At 41.3% G+C, this 18,278-nt stretch overlaps 2 protein-coding genes across 3 annotated transcripts in view; one reads left to right on the top strand and one right to left on the bottom strand.

The window, feature by feature from the left end:
• Positions 1-128: 128 nt before the first annotated feature.
• NOL7 (nucleolar protein 7) lies at positions 129-4,232 on the top strand. Its single transcript, XM_074899729.1, has 8 exons — positions 129-308; positions 415-475; positions 549-607; positions 754-785; positions 1,868-1,949; positions 2,593-2,714; positions 2,795-2,872; positions 3,630-4,232. Exons 1-8 carry the CDS (start codon positions 160-162, stop codon positions 3,695-3,697), a joined length of 651 nt encoding a protein of 216 aa, XP_074755830.1. The 5' UTR covers positions 129-159; the 3' UTR covers positions 3,698-4,232.
• Positions 4,233-4,377: 145 nt separating this feature from the next.
• The window catches only part of RANBP9 (RAN binding protein 9), a 41,279-nt gene continuing 27,378 nt past the window's right edge, over positions 4,378-18,278 (bottom strand). Inside the window, exons 6-14 of one of the 2 annotated variants that reach the window (XM_074899728.1) lie at positions 16,724-16,908; positions 15,865-15,977; positions 14,461-14,569; positions 12,872-13,062; positions 10,909-11,056; positions 9,109-9,182; positions 6,542-6,693; positions 5,722-5,833; positions 4,378-5,386 (exon numbers count right to left, since the gene is read on the bottom strand). In XM_074899728.1, coding sequence (XP_074755829.1) covers positions 5,256-5,386; positions 5,722-5,833; positions 6,542-6,693; positions 9,109-9,182; positions 10,909-11,056; positions 12,872-13,062; positions 14,461-14,569; positions 15,865-15,977; positions 16,724-16,908 — 1,215 coding nt within the window. In that variant the 3' untranslated portion in view covers positions 4,378-5,255. Of the gene's footprint in view, positions 5,387-5,721; positions 5,834-6,541; positions 6,694-9,060; positions 9,183-10,908; positions 11,057-12,871; positions 13,063-14,460; positions 14,570-15,864; positions 15,978-16,723; positions 16,909-18,278 lie in introns of both variants that reach the window. The other variant, XM_074899727.1, reaches the window with a different exon arrangement.

The raw sequence follows: 18,278 nt of genomic DNA, 5'->3' as shown, positions 1-18,278 counted from the left end.
CTCGGGCCGCCGCCTTCCCAGCCTCGTCTGTCTGCGCGTGCGCGCCGCGGGAGGGCGACCGGGCGCGAGGGGCTGCGGCCGCGCGGGCTTCCGGGGCGGGGTCGGGACGCCACGCGGGCGGGAGCGCTTCCGGGGCGGGGGTCGGGCGGGGGCGCGGCCATGGCGCGGCGGCAGAAGGCGGCGGCCGCGCTCCTCAGCCCGCCTTCCTCGGAGGACGAGGCGGACGGTGCCCCGGAGGAGGTGACCTTCGGCGCGGCGAGGGAGGCGGCCGAGACCGAACGGAAGCTCGTGGGGGAGGCGGCCCGGAGGTACGGACACCCCCACACACACACACACACCCCGGTCAGCGCGAGCCCTCCCCCACCGCCCCGGGGCCTCGCGGCCGCGCTGACGGCGCCTCCCGCCCCCCCGCAGGCACCGGGAGCTGCTGAAGGAGAAGCGGCGGCGGCGCCAGGAGCTGTTCACGGAGCAGAAGGTACGGCGGCCCCCCGCCCCTCCCCGCCCGTCCGCCGCGTTCCCCGCCCCGCTGACTCCGCTCTCTCCCGCAGAAACGGAAGCTGCTCCCCGAGGCCGTGCTGCAGGAGCTGGCCGCCGCGCCGCCCGCACGGTGAGGAGGCGAGGGGCGGCGGGCGGGGCGTCTCGGGGAGCGGTGACTGCCCGCTCCCGCCCGCCGTGCGGCCCCTCGGGGCCCGGGCCTGGGAGCTCGGGGTGGGAATTGGAAAAGTAACCGGTTGCCTTCTGCTTTCTCCCCAGACGCGAAGAGCAGGCTGCGGCAGGTAACCGAGGTAGGCTGCCGCTCCTTTTGCTAGCGCGGTGCTCTCCCCGGTACCTCAGGGCGTCATTCCTGTGCTAAAACTGCAGTCGGGGAGCGCCCGGGTACAGAGACCCGTTGAAAGTCTGAAACTTGAACGGACTGGACAGATTGTCTCTCTCCAAGGAAAAATATCTGAGGAAAAGTCAGAAGTCACATTTAATCCCATTCCTGTGCCTTTTCCTAAAGTTGTTTGCTGTACAATGATTTCAGTTAAAATCGCCCGAGATGTTTAAGGAAATTATGGGCAGGGGTTATAGTACAAAAAGTAAGCATTAGCAGAGGGAGATTATTATTTAGCATTTGTTTAATTATAAAGGCTATTCCTGGATGGAGTTGCTAATTGACTTGATACTTATATATCATACTGTGATTTAATAGCATCTGTAAAAAAATAGGTAACTTTTTTCAAATTCTGAACTAGAAAATCAAGAGTCTGGAGTGTTTGCGAGTGCTGTTTCCTAGCCCTCTTCAGCTGTACTTCAGTACTTCAAAATACTTTACCAAAACGTGTTTGTTTGGCTTATTTTTAAACAATTCTTTCATCCATACCTCACGTAACTATAGAGCTGGATGGTGTAACTGTTACTTTTTCTTCCTTTTATTATTGGTTTTTAAAAAAAATGTTGGCATAAACCAGAGATGAGCCTCAGGGTGATGCTTATGAATACTCAAGTCTCCATAGGATGTATTTAACGGCGAGAATGAGGCTGGGCACTCCCTTTGTGTGTTACTCGCAGCTCGATGGTGTCGCATTGATTTTTTTTGTCTGGTGGTGAACCCAGTTTTGTGCTGTTGATAGCAAGGCAGGGGGAAGCTGGCAAGGGGCACTTTGGATGGCTGCCCTGAGGCCTGCTTCTTCCTTTCCCAGCCCTTCTGTGAGGGCAACGCATTCTAGCTTTTCTTAGTCGGAGCTTCTGAAAAATGCCTGTTGGACTTCACTAAAGACATTTTTCTCAGCCAAAGTGTTATTTCATTCCTGTTCCTCTTTCACTTACCACCTCTTGATTCATAATGCTTGGGAAAATTTTCTGCTTTCCATTAAATTTACTTCAGGTAAACGCTGTGGAGGTGGGGCTGTGAAGCCACGACAAGGCCGAAGGCGGGTGAAGAAGGTCAAGCAGAGGAAGGCAGCCAGGTACGCTGGGAGCAGAGGAGCTGCAGAGGGGCCACGGTGTCTGTCCCCATGGCAGCAGTGCTGCTGAGGAAGGGGCATCCCTGCAGCTGTTCTGTCCCTGTATGGCCCAACGCTCTTTTTCCTTTTGTGTTCCCCTTGCCCTTCCTCTGACTGAAAGTGTATTTTTGTGGTAAAAGCACCTTTGATATGCTTCTTGTCAAATACATATACCCACACATATATAAAACAATTACAATACAAATGCTGTTTATATATGATGTATATATAACTGGGCAGTCATGAGCACAGCAGCAGAACTTGTGACGTGCTGCTACAGGTTGGGTTTAGCACCAAATTCCTGCATTTCGGTCTTTTATTCTCCTGTGTTTCATCACTGATGTCCCCATAGGGCAATTGCAGTAGCTCCTGCTAGGACTAGTTCAAGACTCCCAGGGAACTACTCAGGGCACATAAAGGCATGTGATGACAGCTTGAGAGTCTTGGTCCAATTTTTTTTTTTTTTAATACTTATACAAATCTTGCTGAGCATCAAGCATCAGAAACCAGCACTGGCTGCTGTTGTGCTCAAGTAGCAGAGCACTGACTAGTGTGTCTTGTTCTGGGTGTAACCATGCTGCAGGGATTTACATCTTTATTTAAATAGGACAAAAGGAAACTATACAGCAGTGTGCTTAAAAGATCAGAGTTTAACAAGCCTCCACCAGCAGCTCGCCAAAGACTTTATAAACACTCATCTCTACGGACCAGAAACCAACCGGGCACAGGGTAAGCCCTTTTCCTTAGCTGGGTCTGCATCTAGGTTTGTATGGGTTAAATTTAGTAACTCGCACTCATCTCCATTTCAGCAAATGATTTTTTTTCCCTTGAAAACAAGAAAAACCCAGTTAAAAAAGCTGCAGTTCAGTTTGTGGACAAATCTTGGGGTGAGTATGAAAAGTAAAAGTAGGTACTACTATCTGCATATGTGGTTTAATGCACATTTGAAAAAAAAAAAAAAAAAAAAAGGCTTTCCCATGTTAGAGGGGTGTTACTTGTGACCTTCCAACTCAGAGAACTGGATAGTAAGGGTTGCTACAGCCTGAGGGGGTGTATTACATGCTGCACTGGGGAGGGTGTGTGAGCCAGAACTTGAAAAAAATTCCTCATCTTTGTTGAAGAGTGAGCATGTTTACTTGTTGAAATAAATACTTTCCTTTGTTTTAGCTTAAACCTCTGAGCTGTTGGCAGTTATTTCATGTTTGTAAAATGTAAAGTGGGGATGCCAAGATCCCAGAACTTGTGTGTGAGCACAGGGCAATGGCACCTGTTTCTCCTCATAAAAACTGACATTACAGAAATGAATGGGGACAGACTCATACCCACATCAGTTTCAGCCACATAAGCACAGTCTGGAGGGCTGGAGAGGCAAAAGTTCTTGGTCCTTACCAGGCAAAGTCAGCTTTCCATTGTGCATGAGCAGTGGGGGCAGGGCCATACCCCACCCTCCCTCTGAAGGAGGTGGGTGCAAGTTGGTATGCCCAGCCTGTGGAAGCCCAGGTTGTAGGTAAGGTAGAACACTTGTCAGCTTTCCAGTCAGTTTTGTTCTGGAATGCTGCAGTAAGCAGTGGATTGCTGCTTAGCTAGTACATGGGCTAAGGAAGTGGTAACTAACAGCTGCTTTTTTTTTTTTTTTTCTCTAAGGGCAAGAAAAAAAGGAGAAAGCAGCAAGATTTAAGAAACGTTGGCTCTCAACACAGATTAAAAATTGAGTATGGAGACAGGTTTTTCAGAAGATGCTATTGAGGACTTTTTTACTGCATGTTAAGTCTCCGTATACAACAAAGGTGTTTTTTCCCCACTTCCCCAGCATGGGTCTGCTTTCAGCTCTAGCCAGCAGTAGGCACTGACCTTCACTCAGCTGGGCCTGAACTGACATCCCTGTTCTCTTCCCTCCCCCCTTTGTAAGTGGCCAGGGAAGCGAAGCTGCAGCTGGGCCAGGGCAGTGCCTGCCTGTCCCTGATGCTGATGCAAAGCAGCTGATGTTACCACCAGGCTTGTGGAGCTGCCTCCATGAGGCAGCTCCTTTGCAGACAATAAAGAAAAACGATGTTGTACTTACTGTTCTGGATGGTGGTTTCTTACAGCAATGCTCCTGCTTTTTCAGTTACTTGTATCTCTGAAGAAAGGCTGTGTTAGAATCATTAAGGCAGCTCAGCCTACAGGGCCCTTCTGTCCAGCCTGATGATTACTTTCAGGGAATAAGGTGTTTTCCCCCACCTTCAGAGAGCTCTGAACAAGCTTCCATCAAACTTGCCTGGCAGTGAGGAGCGAGGGTGCCACTGGCAGGTGCTGACACAGGGCAGGGGCAGCCCCAGCAAGCCCCAGCTCCCACGGCAGGGGGCTGCGTGAGCAGCAGCTCAAGGGTAGAGCTCACTCGAACCAAGAGAACGTAGCATATGAGTCCATGCTACCATGTATGTAGAAGTAAGTTTTTAATGGCTGGTTAATTATGATATCACTACATTTTATTGCAATATAGTACTATTTAAGCACTTTTAAAAATGCAAGGTGTACAAAGATTAAATTAAGACTGTAAATTGACTAAATATTTGGTTTTTATATAAATAGGTCATAACCACACTGTGTTGACATGTAATACTGTTATAATACAACAGTTAAACTGGTGAGTCTACACAACAGAAGCTGTCTGTAGTTAAACAAGGAAACAAAGTTGAAAAGACCATGTTAAAACAAAAAACTACTAAGATCAACAGGTTGGGATTGTAAGTAGCAACAAACATATTCACTCAGCTCCTGAGTAATTCAAGTTTTACAGTACACATTAAAAAATATCATTTCTTCCCATCAACACTATATATCCAAACCATCGGGTGTTTATGCATTTTGCAAATTACACTGATTGAACTATGTAACAATGGGGGTGGAGGTTGGCAAGTCATCCTGCTGGACGTTTACATCACCCACCTGCTAATACATCCACGTTTTCTCTTCTTCCGCCCCACCAGAAGGTAGCAGGATTTTTGGTTTGTTTTGGACAATCGTTTAAAGAATTGGTACTTGTCAATTTGGATGTCTGACATTATCAGTGATACTTTCAACTCTTAGTGGTCTAAGAGGTTTAAAGATGGAAATTTTCTCCTAACACTAAGTTAGAAATCATTTGCATCATGCTGTAAACTAGGAAGCAACATAAAGCGACAGACTTGTCCTTAGTACATAATTAAAATTCCAAATTCCAGTCAGCAGAGCTGGTCTACTTTCCACGTTGAGTATGCCACACCACCTTTGAGACCCCCGAATGCATAGCTAGTGTAGGTAGTCTTCCACTGTGGCAAAGGCGCAGGAGCCAATTCCCGACCGAGCCATCAATCCTAGACACTGCGACGCTTGTCCCATGGCCAGGGCAAGCGGCGGTTGCTTTGGCAGATTGTGAGTCTCTGAAAAAGAATCACAGTTAAAACACCTGACTAACTTCATAGTATTGCACTGAAAACTTCAAAGTTAACCCTACTTAAATCATTCATTTCAAAATGCCTGTTTCCTTGCGAAGTTTGCTCTTCCAGCATTACAGAGCAGGGGGGCAACCAAGGGACATTTTCCCATTTGCTGCACGGCACTGTTATTGAACGGGCCCATTTTTGCTTTGAACGATGACATCTCCTACATTACTGCCCCCCTGAAGCTGCCCCTCTTTAGTAAGCGTGCGCACCGGCACGCTGCTGTACTTGGCCGCAGAGGCCCACGCGCGAGGCAGGGCAGGGGTCTCACTTACCGAGTATTGCACTATTGAGTACAGAGCAGACGGGTTCTCTTTGTATCGGGTCGAGCTGATTCCCAACAGGGCTGCTCCAGGGATCTGAATAGGCAAGTAAACTGAATGCATCCTGTGGAAAGAGGGGGTTTATTACATCTCACAGCTACCTTCTGCAACTGAAAATGAGTATTTTCTTCACTCGTTTTGATTCAGAATCACAGAGGAGACTGTCAGTGTCCTTCAACAATACAAAAAGTGTAAAAACAAATTTAACAGGACTTGTTCCATTTTGAGCAAGCAGTGTTTTTCCCAGTAGAAAGACAAAAGTTAGCAGTATTTTAGAAAGTGATGGGGAAAGAGAAAACAGACTGAAAATCGCATGCAGTCTGTCTTTGGCAGGGGAATGCTTTTCCAGAGCAGTCACAAATCAAGGTAAACTAATGAAACACAGAGTACTAAAGAGAGTACACTTTAGGCAGCTGTATCAATCCTCTTTCTTGCAGTTCATTTATCATTAGAGCTTAAAATGGCACTTTGGTTCAAGAGGCCAAGCTACACAGTCAGAAATGAGATAGAGGGAAGTGCTAAATTCATCTCTGGTTTTAACTGTATTACGATTATGAGGTAAGTTATCTTCCCTGTGAACATGCTGCACAGACAAGACAGGAGACAGTGTGACACCACAGCTGGCTAGAATACTGCTCTCGGACAAAAAAAAAAATCATCACAAAAGTAAAGCAGCACAGTATTGCAGTGCCACATGCTCTGGAAAGCTTCTGCTGAGTAGCACAGTTATTTACCTTGTGGTTATTCACCACAATTTCAAGTTTAAACATACCTTGAGCATTTTCTTATTTGCTGTGTTTTTGCCACATTCTCTTCTTAGTTGCTCACTCATTGCTTGCAGTTCTCTTCCAAAATGGATCATTCTCTCAATAGCCGCTTGGCTGCCGCCACATAGCTGACGTCTTAACTGACTTGAATCTACTTCTGCAAAAATTATATCGTCATCATCACCACTAATAGAGCTGACAGTAACCATCTATGGATCTAGAAAATTTGCACTGATTTCACTCAAAAGACAACTGCCTTCTTCAAAAGAAAGCATGTCAGGCCAGAGACCCTGGCATAACATACTCCTATAGCAAGCACGGTTGAATCGCTCCTTTATAAACATTAAGACACTTAGCTAACAGCAAAGGCTGTCTACACATGCTGTTTGGTTTGCAATGGTTAATTTTACTAACTAGTCTGTAAAACCAAATTTTACCCTAAAATTTTATGGGAGTTTAAAATTAGTAACAGCAGCAATAGAAGTCCACACAATTGTACCTTTTTAATTCTTTGGCATTGCAGTTCTAAAGATTCGCCAAATCCAGAACCACTAATAGAGGGTAAAAAACCCCTTAACTTCCCAAACAACCACAATGGATGTTGCTACAAGATGATCATTTAGACTGTTCATACATACACCTTGTAGAATATATTAGCTTAATAATTTGGACAGTTCAGGCTTCTTTAATAATTAAGCAAACACTACAATCAATTTCTTTACCGTTTGCTACAATATTCCGCAATACCAGTGATTTTAAAAGGTATTAATGTAGTTATGAACAGTAAATCAACCCGTGGCTTCTCTGAAAGTTCTGCTTTTTAAATTTACAACTAAAGCAACCTGTAAAAAAGGCATTTATCCATTCCTTGCCCTCTTTCCTCAAAAGAATCAAATTTTGAATGAGAATTCTGATGTACGCTTTGATTACAAAACCATTCTTTCTGGTTTTAACATTGCCACCTAGTGATGTGTTTTGACCACTATTTCAAACTAGGATCCAGAAGTGGCCATTTTTATCCCCCCACCTCCCACCCCCCCCACCCCCCCCCGAGATGCAAGCATATCACCTCTGGAAAAAATCTGCCCACTTAAGATCACATACACAACACTAAGGAGAATACATAAATATTTCAAAAAGCAAAAAACCACCAAAGAATCCACCAAGCTCAAACTGTGGGGAATAAACAATGTAGGCTGAGGAGCCACATTTCTTTTTTACGAAGGTGAAGCACCCACAAGTCTTCAAGCAGTGGCGTTTGTTGCTAGCTGCAGCTCAATCTAGGACATCACTTTCCAAAGGCAGAAAAGAACTACATTAAGAAAACCACAAACAACTCTGCGCCCTGTGCAGCTGCTTCATGTCTGTCACAGCAAGCCTCTGTGGAAAAGGCTGCAAGAGAGTAAAGAAGTATTTTGGTTTTTTCTGTCACAGAAACGAGGCCTTGATATTAGCCAGTTTCATAGCATAATACAGGGAAAACAGTCTTTGGCAATTTGCATCTCCCCCTCCAGGGCTGTAACAGAATGATATTTGCTTTTCGACAGTTACCTAGTATTTGCCAGCGAAGCTGCATGACCAGCAGCAGCCGCCGCAGCACACCCCCTCAGAACTGCGAAGTGTTCCTAGGTATCTCCAAGTGCCACTGCATTCTGAAAGGTTACCATCAATGATGTCCCAAGCTTCACATTTCATTTAAACTACCTATTAGTTGATGTCTGCTTAAATCAATTCTTTGGAAAGTTTGTTCCGCAACTGCAGAAACAGCTGGCCTGGATTCCTCCACTTCTTCAGACAGGGCCAGCACAATCACCACTGTCTAAGCTCCAGCCTGCATGTACTGAGGTGATCTGGCTGCCTTTACTCGATGGGGAGAATCAGCACCGTAACTGACAGAGTTCACAGCATCTTCTTATGGTGTGCTGGCAATCAGAGGGTATTTAAATACTCATTTACCCCTAATGGCAGCAGGTATGACTGAGTATAAAGCAGGTTAAATAAAACAAAGTTATTTTTCAGACCACAACTATGTAAATCAGGGTATTTTTTTGGTGGAAAGCATTAAACATCGCAGTTCCCAAATATAGTTCTTTTCGTGAGCATTTAATACTAGGACTTTGCATTCTTTAATATAAGCGATTTGGAATTTCTACTCTTATTACTGAGCACAAAGATGCCATGAGAACCATGAATGGGAAGAGGACTAGGGGAAAAGGAGAGGCAATCTGCCACCCCCAACCCAGGCATGCTACACAACAGGATGTTTTTTCTCCGAGGTACTCCCCTTCAAAACCAATGCTAGTTTCAACATCCGTGAGTTACCAGTTTCCCCTGTTCTCACAGACACTGGACCACCTGAATCAGTAGTTATAAGATTTACATCTAATCACAGCAAAAACAACAAACAAAAAAAAAATTAAGATTTGAGCCAATATCCCTAATTTTCAAGTTGGGAAGCATTGCAAGTAAAAACATAACCTTGTTGCCATCACTTAATAAAAATGTAAGAAATATCACTGCAGACCCATTTCTGTGTCACATTCTTCCATTTCGTGATCATGTTTAGAACTACCATTTAGGAAGCCATTGGATGAAGTCTCAGCAACCCCATTGGAGTAGTGATCTGTTTCCATGTCTACATCATTGCTGAAAAGAGAGTAATAAATAAAAGTTTTACTCATATTTAAGTACTTAGGGTTATCATCTTCACAGCTTCAGCACAGTTACTTCCTCATCTCAGCTACTGAAAAGCTGCTTTTAAATACTGTTGGCCAAGTCAGACCACAGGTTTTTTCCAGCAAATGGTGATAGCAGAGCACCAGGGAAATCTTAAGGCTCTGTCAGTTAACATTAGCATTCAGTAAAATAACATTTGCAGATGCTGAAAAATTAAACCTGTCCACCATTATTCAAGAGTAAGCAGTATGACACTTCCTACATACACACCAAAAAGTTCTTACCTTGTTTATGTATCTGTACATACACAGAGCTGGAGAAAATACACTACTACCACTTTTTTTTTTTTTTTTTTTTTTTTTTAATCACAGTGAACTCAATATACAGCCTACTTTGAGACTATCATATTTAGGTAAGTAGTTCTTTCAAAAAAGCTTTGATCTCTCATTTACTCTCAGTAGAGTTACAGGGAAAAAGAATAAAAACCCAAAGCAAATACTGAGTAAACCAAGACACTGAAGAGATGCTCTGAAGCAAATTCAGAGCATACAACTCCTCACCACACTCTGCTCGCAGCACATCACAGGACTTTCAGACAATGCCAGCACAGCTTCAGGGACCAAGCTTTGCCGTCAGTTACATCCCAGCCTGTTCTATTTCATCACAGAGAACGACAACCTAAACAACCTAACTCTCTCTCTCAAGACCAAAAAGATTCCATTTTTAAGTTTAGTAGCTTGCTTCTAAGCAACCAAAAGTTCTCAGCTTCCTTTGAGGAAGGAAACCAAAAGGCCTCTCTGACTGGGCCATGCTGCAGCCAAGGGACTGTCTTCCTCCTGTGAAAAATCTCAAAGTTGCCTGGACACTGCCAGGCTTTTTGGCAGAGGCAACTGCTGATGTAAACACAAATCATGAAGTTAAAAAGGAAATTGTTGCTCCTACTTTTTTTCCCCAATCATCACTATCCAACTGAAATACTTTTTGTTATCACCACCACATCATCACATCCTAGTTGGTAGTTTTGGGAACACATCTTGGGGAACGCAGCTGAGTACTGTTGAATTTCACATCAAATTAGGTTCTGCTGCATCTGTGCAATGCAGAGCTTAATATTTACTGGTTATGAATAACCATATTAACCCTGGTTAATACAGCTATTTTCATTCTCTGAACTGAATGTGTTTGCACAAACGACAGTGATGGGAGTAGGCAAACAATTCTTGTGTGTGCAATGGAAGGGAGTCCATATTTCCTGTGCATCTAAATTGTGTTTACTTTGCAGATACTGCCACAAATGGAGAGTATCTGGAAAACTTTTCATTACCTACATGCAATGTGCTTAAATCAATGTCAGTGGCTTAAATTAAAATCCCAAGTGACAGAAAGCCAGTTAATCTTCACATTACAACTTCAAAACCAACCATAAATAGCTATAAGCAAGGTAATTTATTTTTGTCCATTGCATTTCTTTAACGAAACAGGAGAAAACAATCTACTGAGTTCAAGAAGTTAAAATAAAACCAAAGCACACTAGAGTGACTACAAGCTGCTGGCTCTTACACTAAATGTTTTAACTGTCTTTGAAGAGAAAAAAAAAAAAATCACATCAAATCCCACTGAAAACTCTTCTCTACAATACAAGCACATGGACAACACAAGCCTTAATGTAAGTTAGAAGCATCTGAAGTTTATTCACCTGGAATAGCTGTTAACCTGCTGTGATCTTGACACATTTATATTGTTGAGTTCTGGTACATTCAAGCTGCTGGTCGTGTGTTTACTGTGACAGTAAGACTGATGCACTTTATTTGATATTACTCCATTACTGCAACTACTTTCAAACCCTGAAAGAAAGTTTAAGTAATTGTGATCATCTACAAACTTATTTGTAAGTACCTATTTATAGCATTGAAATAAGTATATCTTAATTGTTCCTGGTCAGTAAACGCTAGATTTGTCAAACAAACCCACTCAAACACTTAGCATCTGTGTTTCAAGTATTTGAACCTTTAGCGCTCCTACAGTGCAGAAGTTAAGCATTATTTAACAAATACTAACATGCTCATGAGAAGGTCTGTCAGTTGTACATACAGCAGTAAACCAGAAAAAACAGCATCAACGTAGAATAATTTTTTAGAACTGATACATTGTTTCTGAAAGATCTGAACATCTTTTCCAGGCCACTGTAATCCTTATGAAAGGAAGCAGACATGCATCTTACTAATTCCTAATCACATAATTATCTTGATAAATATGCAGTAAAATTCAGTGCCAAAAATATGATAAATAAGCAGTAAAATTCGGTGCCGAAAATATTTTACACACCGCTACACTGAAATACTACCTCCCTCCTTCCCTATGTAGTTATTTTAATTGTTAATATTGTCCTTTGCTAAATAAAAATCACACCAATCTGTGAAATTATGATGTCTGGCTAAAATATCTTCTGACTCTTCTAGAATATAGTCAAGAAACTACTATTTGAAGCAAATATGTAATTGCCAGTTCTATCAAGCCCAAAAGCAGGAGCTCCCTAGTATCTTCTAATATAGAAACGGGTCACAGGAAGAGCTTCCTATAAACAAGAGCTGCTGTCATTCAGGACACCCCAAACCTCAATTCTAATAATATGTTAATCAACTCACTTATTAAGTGGTGCTTCTACTTTCAAAATTAGAAAGTTAGAGGTACTTTCTACCATACATCCCAATAATCGCCTGAAGAACAAACAAAAACCTGAGTGGACCTCCACTCAAATGCATGACAGCACAGTCGAGAGAGAGAGGGTAACAAAAGCAAAGCTGCTGCCTTTCCAAGGGCAGCAGGTATTCTGGTGGCCAGGCTACACTAGCTTCCCACTCAGTCCCACTGAGAGAAAAAAAATAAAGATGACACTGGTCAGCAGTTTGGATTTAAGAATGAAACAGAATTGAAAGTTGATGACTTCTGCTACTCTTAAGAGTCTTGGCTTCAAAGATGACACATTCAAGCACCATTTTAACATGCTCAACTACTCTCTGCAGGGGTGCTTTGGAAGGCGGGGGATCTCCCCACTGGCACGGGGCAGTTCTGAGCATTCAGGGCCTCCCACAGAAGCTTCACCACCACCCAGATCCCTCAGAACGGTTTCAACTGTGCAGACTGAAATTCAGCTGCCAGCAGAAAGCCTTTCACCTAACTCCACCACCTAGCTTCTGGTGTTTACTATACAAGAGCAGCTGTTCCTGCTGTTCGATAAACACCACAGGAAATGGATCATATACACCACTTACTGGATTTAAACCAGCCCATGCCATAAATTATCACTGAAAGGACCCCAGAAATTTGTGTCACAACCTTCCATCTCCTGGAAGCAGCATTTCTCAAACTGGCAACTTAGAAGTGGCAACCTACTATGCAAACCCTTAGTAAAACCAAGAGCACATGCATAAAAGATTTGAATCTATTTATACACTTTCAATTTCCCCAGTGACTGAGAATCACATATTTTAATCATTAAAACTGTACTTTTATCCAAAGCATTCAGTATCATTTCTTAAGTAAACCAAATTGTCAGTCTCTATTAGTAACTTCTCCCAATACTTAATCGTAAAAAAAAAAAAAATCTACGTGGTGTGGTATATCCAAATCTATGTGGTGTATCCTCCACATCAACTTACCAGCAAAGTGTGTGCTGCTCCCCTTGCCTGTTGCCAGACTGTGAATATTCATTCCGTGGCTGGGACTCATGCTAGGACTACTGAACGATCGTGGGCTAACAGGGTAACTATCTTGAGATTTTGGACTGTGGCCTCCCAAACAACGCACTTCACTGTCTGTACCATTCACCATCTCTATAAACTGGCGCACCCTAAACAAAAGGCAAAAAAGTTAAGCTAATAAAACAATTTACACATTTTAATTTACCAACGATTGCAATGATTAAATTTTAGTGTTAAGTATACAAAAAGTCTGACTCAACAAAATGCTGGATGTCAGTACCATTCATCAATAAACTCTGGAGTATTCAGCCAAAAATAGACAATTACAAAATTTGTGAGGGAGGAGAACAGGAATATTATCCTTCAAGGGCAGACTTTGTCAATAAGTCCTCAAAGTTTAGAGAACTAAACTACATTTTCTTGTTTTAACTGTTTTGTTTTATTGGCAGGGGCAAGGTTATTTCTTGAGAAGTCTATGTCATTACGTTGTCATGTCTGTCATTTCTCTCAAAGTAAATGAGAACATAGTTTGACTGTCTGGAACAGTAAGCATTAAACGGTGACTCTTAACATTAAACATTTGCACTAGAAAACAGTTTGAAAAGCAAGCTCATATACAAACCTTCCCTTTAGAGGCTGTTGCTCTTTGTCAATTTTACGTTACATAAGGAGGTTTTACTATGGACTTTAAGGAAGCTCAGAACTACTGCTTTATGTTTTAGGCTTGGAGAGCCTCAATAGAACAGGCATAATTTAGAAAGACAGATTGAGAAAAAGATAACATACAGTTGACGTTATCGAGTGAAGTCTTTCATCAAAACGTTTGTATTTTGTGAATTGTGATAAGTCTGCAGTACTATCTTGAATTCTGTTCTGCACTTGAGCGTGACAGACTTCAAATGCATTCCAACTTAACTGAACATAAAAATTAAAAGTGCTTTGTTCTTATAGGAGGTAGCAGATTTTTTTCCACATTCAAACACTATAACATGATACAGAACTCTGGAGGATCAGCGCAGCTGGCAGGTGGAAATGCCAGAATGAAGGTGACTATTGTGTGCCTGGGAAGCCAAGAGAACTCTTTGGGGTTATGGAATTTCCACAGTATTAGCCAGAGGTTTCTAGTAAAGTGACATGGAGTGAAACTGCTCATTTAAACTAGTCTTTAAAGTCAGTCACCCATTAGGAACAGACCAACTTATGCCAACAGAACTCTTAACCTTCTTGAATACAATAGTGTATCAGTTTAAGTTTTACTTGATACCCAAACTGATCAAAATTGACTTTGAAAAAATTATGAAACTTAGTTCTAGAGAACAAGTCTACAGTGAGATGTGAATTATGCTGCAAAACAGGACCTTGATGACAAAACCTAGTTAAACAAGTAGCAAGTAATATAGCATAAAGATAGTGAACTATACACATTTTCTAAAAAATGCTGCTTAACTTTGCTTAAATGTCCGTGAAAGCTTTAAATGAGTAACTGTCTTGTCTGAGAAGGTACTGTGCCATCTATAAACACACATCTGTATAATTTGAAGACTCACTTTAATGCAAATAAGAGATTAGGATTTCTTTCTAGTAAACTTGGATACAACTGTTGTGTTGTTTCAATGGCTTCTCCCATTCTTCCTGCTAAAACCAATTTCTGAATTCCTGTTCACCAAAAAACAAATAAGAGATTAGGATTTTTTTCTAGTAAACTCGGATACAGCTGTTATGTTGTTTCAATGGGTTCTCCATTCATCCTGCCAAAACCAATTTCTGAATTTCTGTTCACCAAAACCAACATCAGTTAAATGGACAGCTTACGGATTAATACATGTAAATTAACGATTACAAGACACTGCAACCATCAGTCAACAAGATTTTTTCCTCTTAAAAAGAAACAGTGTAAAGAAAGATCATGTTTCCTTAAACTGTTCAGTTGAAAAATTTAAGAACTGCACTCCACCTACATATATCTAAGCACTCAATATTTTTATTTATTGCCAGCATACAACCACTTTGTACTCAGATTGCACATTCAGAGCTAGACTAAGATTTCAGATGCTCTTCTGTGATGTATTTCTCATTTTCACACCTTTATAAATAAGCATGTACCAAACTACTGTCACCCAAGAACATCCAAATTGCATCCCACTCCCACAGGTTCAATTTTGACTAAGAAAAAAATGTAGTCTCTCTCACCTACACATACTTTCAGTCAGGTTACAGTTGACTAAACCTTTCCACAACCATCCCTGCTTTAGTTGATGCTTCTTTTGCTGTAACCTGGCACAAGTCGCAAACAGCCTCACAGCTCTATCCACCAACAGAGAAATTGATCCAAATGAAAAACAGCCCAACGAACGGGTTATTTTTCAAGCAGAGCAGTCTCCCCATGTGGTATGTCATACAGTCACACAAATGCTTGTGTTTGTACAGCAGGGATTTAAAGGAACGGGGAAGGTGCTGTTTAATCAGGCTGCCAAAGAGCACTGCCACAGCAAGTTAGAACTGAACTGCTGTTAATTCTCCTTGTCCTCTTCCCCCTCACATCTGTAAGCAGGAAAACTCAAATTTGATTTAACTTATAAAGCATTCTCTAAACTCTACCCCTTTTCACAGTTAAAAGGTTTTATATTCCTGTTTGTGACTGACCATTAGCTTTCACAAACGCTTGTTTAGAGACATTACACACATTTGTTTAAGATAGATCACAATTTTCCATTCAAGAGAAAGACAACAGGTAATTTACCACATTCTGTTACATCAAACAAGTTCCAAAGCCTTAGTGTGGAAGTTCATCTTAACCAGCTGTTCATACGTGTGTAACTTTATGTGACAGCAAAGAACTATACTATGGAGTAGTGCTGAAAGGAAATTCTACAACGATGCCTAAGAACAAGTTTTATGTAATACTTGTTTAAGAGAAGAAAAAAAGGATGTAACATGCTTTCCAGCCTTACTTTGTCTATTTTTAATGGAAGCTAATTCTTCTAGCACAGTCTGGTCTGTGGATCTGGCGAATGCCTCTGCTGTTGCACAGTATCCATGGTGAACTAAGTAAGATGATACCATTCTAAAAATAAACAAAAACAAAACCCAGAAACACTCATTAAATACAGGCAAGAAACCAAGAACTTCTTGAATGTAAAAACCCTTTTCTGAAAAAAGTGACTGAAGAATTCTACTTGAAATTCAGAAATTTCTGTACAAGTCAATTAAGAGCCAGTTTCTTCTTCAAAACACTATACAGAAAAACAATTTAAAAAAATCAATGTATCATTTTATTATGTTGAATTTCAATAGAAAAGATTCATCACCCAAAGGTAGGCTCAATTAAAATATTACCTGATAATTAAGGCTTTTTTGCTCATTATGTACACTGAAGTGAAATTTCTATGTGCTCATTTTTTGTTTTCACTGAAGAAATAAAAAAAGCGAAGCCACAACCACCATTTTTCCAAGTGAGATACTAAGGACCCACAAGTTAACCTGGCGTGCTGAAGACTGAGAACATGAAGGGAAATTCCCAGAGCCCGAAGTATTTAAACTGCCCGTAACAACCATGGCATTTTTTCTAAACTCCATCAAATCAGAATGGAAGGGCTTACATTCATCATCATAAACTCCTATTTATTAATGATGTAGATAACTCCTCCTCAAACATCTTCATGCACAATTTTATACATGTTTATCAAAACTGTTAACAAAGCTATTTGAACTAGTTTGCAATACCATCTGTAATTTTCTGCACAAGAGAATATGAAATCATGCAATTATTAACTTTTTTTTTCTTTGAATGAACAATATTCAAAGTCTTACTTCTGAATCATTGTTTGCCACTCTCCTTCCCGATCTCCTATCGGAAATCTGTCAATCTGTGCTTGAATTTTGGTTCTCCATTCCCGCATATAGTCTTCAATATCAAATACAAATGGGTGTTGTCCAAAATTAGCATCCACAACCTCTCCTGGTGTTTGAAGCCCTACTGTAGGGTACAAGTTTGGCTGCAAGAAATTTTTTAGTTAGTTTTTTCCTCTTATTCTAAATCTCTCACTTTTTTTTTTCCTCTCTGTAATGTCCCCACTGCTACTAGTAGTGTGAAGCAGCAAATACCTCTGGATCATCTGTCCAGCAGTTAAAGCAACTTCTACCAATCCAGTAATATGACTGATTAATTTTATTCCCAGTGGTCATAATCTTTTTATTCTGAAGTAAGAAAGCCTTACTGATCATTCTCTTTCTAGTCAGAAAATGCACTTTTTAAATTGCGCTAGAATTTACAACTTTGGTTTCAATTTTACAAAATATTAAAAACCAATTTTTAAATGATTTTTAAAGACCAGGATTAAAGTTTCTTTTAAAAAGAGAACAAAAATTAAACTTACAAAGTGGACCATTTTCCTTTTGGGGTGAAATAGTTAAAACATCGCTGAATTTTAGTGGTAAGAACTGACAGGATAGAGAACTCATTAGCCTCAAAGTCCAAGTGTAGCGCCTAAAAAGAACTGTAACAGTGCATTGAAGTTCTCGTGAATTCCTGGACTTGTATCTAGAAAAAGACTTTAAAGCATTTATTGTTGTCTCAGTTTATTTTATGCTTAGAGATTAGGTCTCCATGCAAATTTGAAATACGCCAAATATGAGAAGAGGTAAAATCTGCCTGTGGGGATTAAAGTAACTTTCTTAAAAGCAACTAGCATCTCAGCAACGGCAATGCCATTAGTTGGGATTTTTGGTGGGTGGAGTATTGTTGATGATTTTTTAAATTCATAAATATACCTACATCATATTTACACTGCAGTCAATGGTGGTATGATACAATGGTATGCTGATCTACAGAACTATATGCTAAATACATTAAAGCTATCAGTACGAAGTTATCAACATGCAAGTCAATAGGAACACTGACGCCAAGCAAGCCCAACAACATGGAAGAAAAATACTCTGGTTGTTAAAACCATGCCCAGGTAAATCTTGCCCCCATTTCCACGTATACCACCTTATTTATTTAAGTAAACCTTGCTCATAGTGTTACCTAGTCTAAACTAATCAACAAAGCACAAGTCTCAAGTCTTTAATGAGACAAAAACAATTGATTCTAATGAGGAGGGGGTTCCAGCTTCAAACTTCACATTACAGCATCAGTTTTCCTGTGCTGGTGCCACGTGCCGGCAAGGAGACCTGCTGGCATTCCACAGATTGGGGACAGTGGCAGTGTTTCCTACACAAAGCACCCAACCTTGGGGATGGCTGAAAGGTGCCCTGGGTTATCAAATTTATGTTTCCTTAATATCTGTCCTTGCCTCCTAAGGCCGTAGCAAAAAGACTAGGTGGCCAGATGGAAGTGCATCACACACTGAACCCTAACCAGATT

The sequence above is a fragment of the Athene noctua genome, chromosome 2 (genome assembly GCF_965140245.1).
Source record: "Athene noctua chromosome 2, bAthNoc1.hap1.1, whole genome shotgun sequence".
Classification (NCBI taxonomy): Eukaryota; Metazoa; Chordata; class Aves; order Strigiformes; family Strigidae; genus Athene; species Athene noctua.
This window is presented reverse-complemented; position numbering and strand designations above follow the sequence as displayed.